Here is an 812-nt window from a genome sequence, read left to right as displayed (position 1 = left end):
CAAGCAAGCACACTGGTATTCCCACAAGGCAGCAAAACATGAGTTACAAAAGTCCAAAGAAACAATAGATAAATGGAAAGCAGGCAAGCACTCACCTAAAACAGCAGAGCACATTAGGCAAGTGGCCGAGCGAGCATTTGCAGCATTCAAGAGAGGAAATAGCCTCATTAAGGCATCAACTCAGGAAGCCGCCACATTAGCAGCGGACGCACTATACGGAACGGGAAAAAAGGAAATAAAAGCAAAAATGTTGGGGCACGGCACCGGGGCGGTGGCGTGCTCAGATATTAGCGCCTGTCGACAGAAAAAAACAGTCAACTCAATTATCACTGACTTGCTTTGCCTGTGCGCTGGAAAATAACCTACACGCAAACAACAAAAACACTGGTGGAAATGGTCTGCGAACTGTGATAACGGGTGGCGACTGTAGCACAGACTTAAACAAAAACACTGAGGCAGACAAACTGCTAAGCAAATGCCAAGAATTTGGAAGCCCAGGCAAACTCAATCCACTAGAAGTTCAAATAGCCTGGACCAACTTCAGGCAGTTGATAAACCGCAAAAAAAGCGGCAACGATCAACAAAAGCATATACTAGACCTGTGCACGCCAGCGGCAGCCCCTGGGGTGGATGCACAGGAAACAAGGACGCTGACAATGGGCGGTGTCTGCAGTAAAAAACGAACATTTCATATACCCCGGACCAGCCATACCTTGGCTGATCAAATTGCATCAAGCGGCAGCCGCAGCGGCGGAGAGCAAGCAACAAGCAACTTAGCAGTTGGTAGCTTGTGGAGATGCAAATGCAACAGC

At 48.2% G+C, this 812-nt stretch overlaps 1 pseudogene across 1 annotated transcript; it reads left to right on the top strand.

Annotated features, from left to right (window-relative positions):
• Nucleotides 1–247: 247 nt before the first annotated feature.
• TEOVI_000070800:pseudogene lies at nucleotides 248–676 on the top strand (annotated as a pseudogene). Its single transcript is given in 3 exon segments — nucleotides 248–358; nucleotides 360–599; nucleotides 602–676. Coding segments are annotated over 3 exon segments (426 nt in total).
• Nucleotides 677–812: the final 136 nt, after the last annotated feature.

The sequence above is a fragment of the Trypanosoma equiperdum genome (assembly GCF_001457755.1).
Source record: "Trypanosoma equiperdum strain OVI genome assembly, contig: ctg_218, whole genome shotgun sequence".
Lineage (NCBI taxonomy): Eukaryota > Euglenozoa > Kinetoplastea > Trypanosomatida > Trypanosomatidae > Trypanosoma > Trypanosoma equiperdum.
The sequence above is the reverse complement of the archived record's forward strand: the minus strand, read 5'-3'. Positions and strand labels throughout refer to the sequence as shown.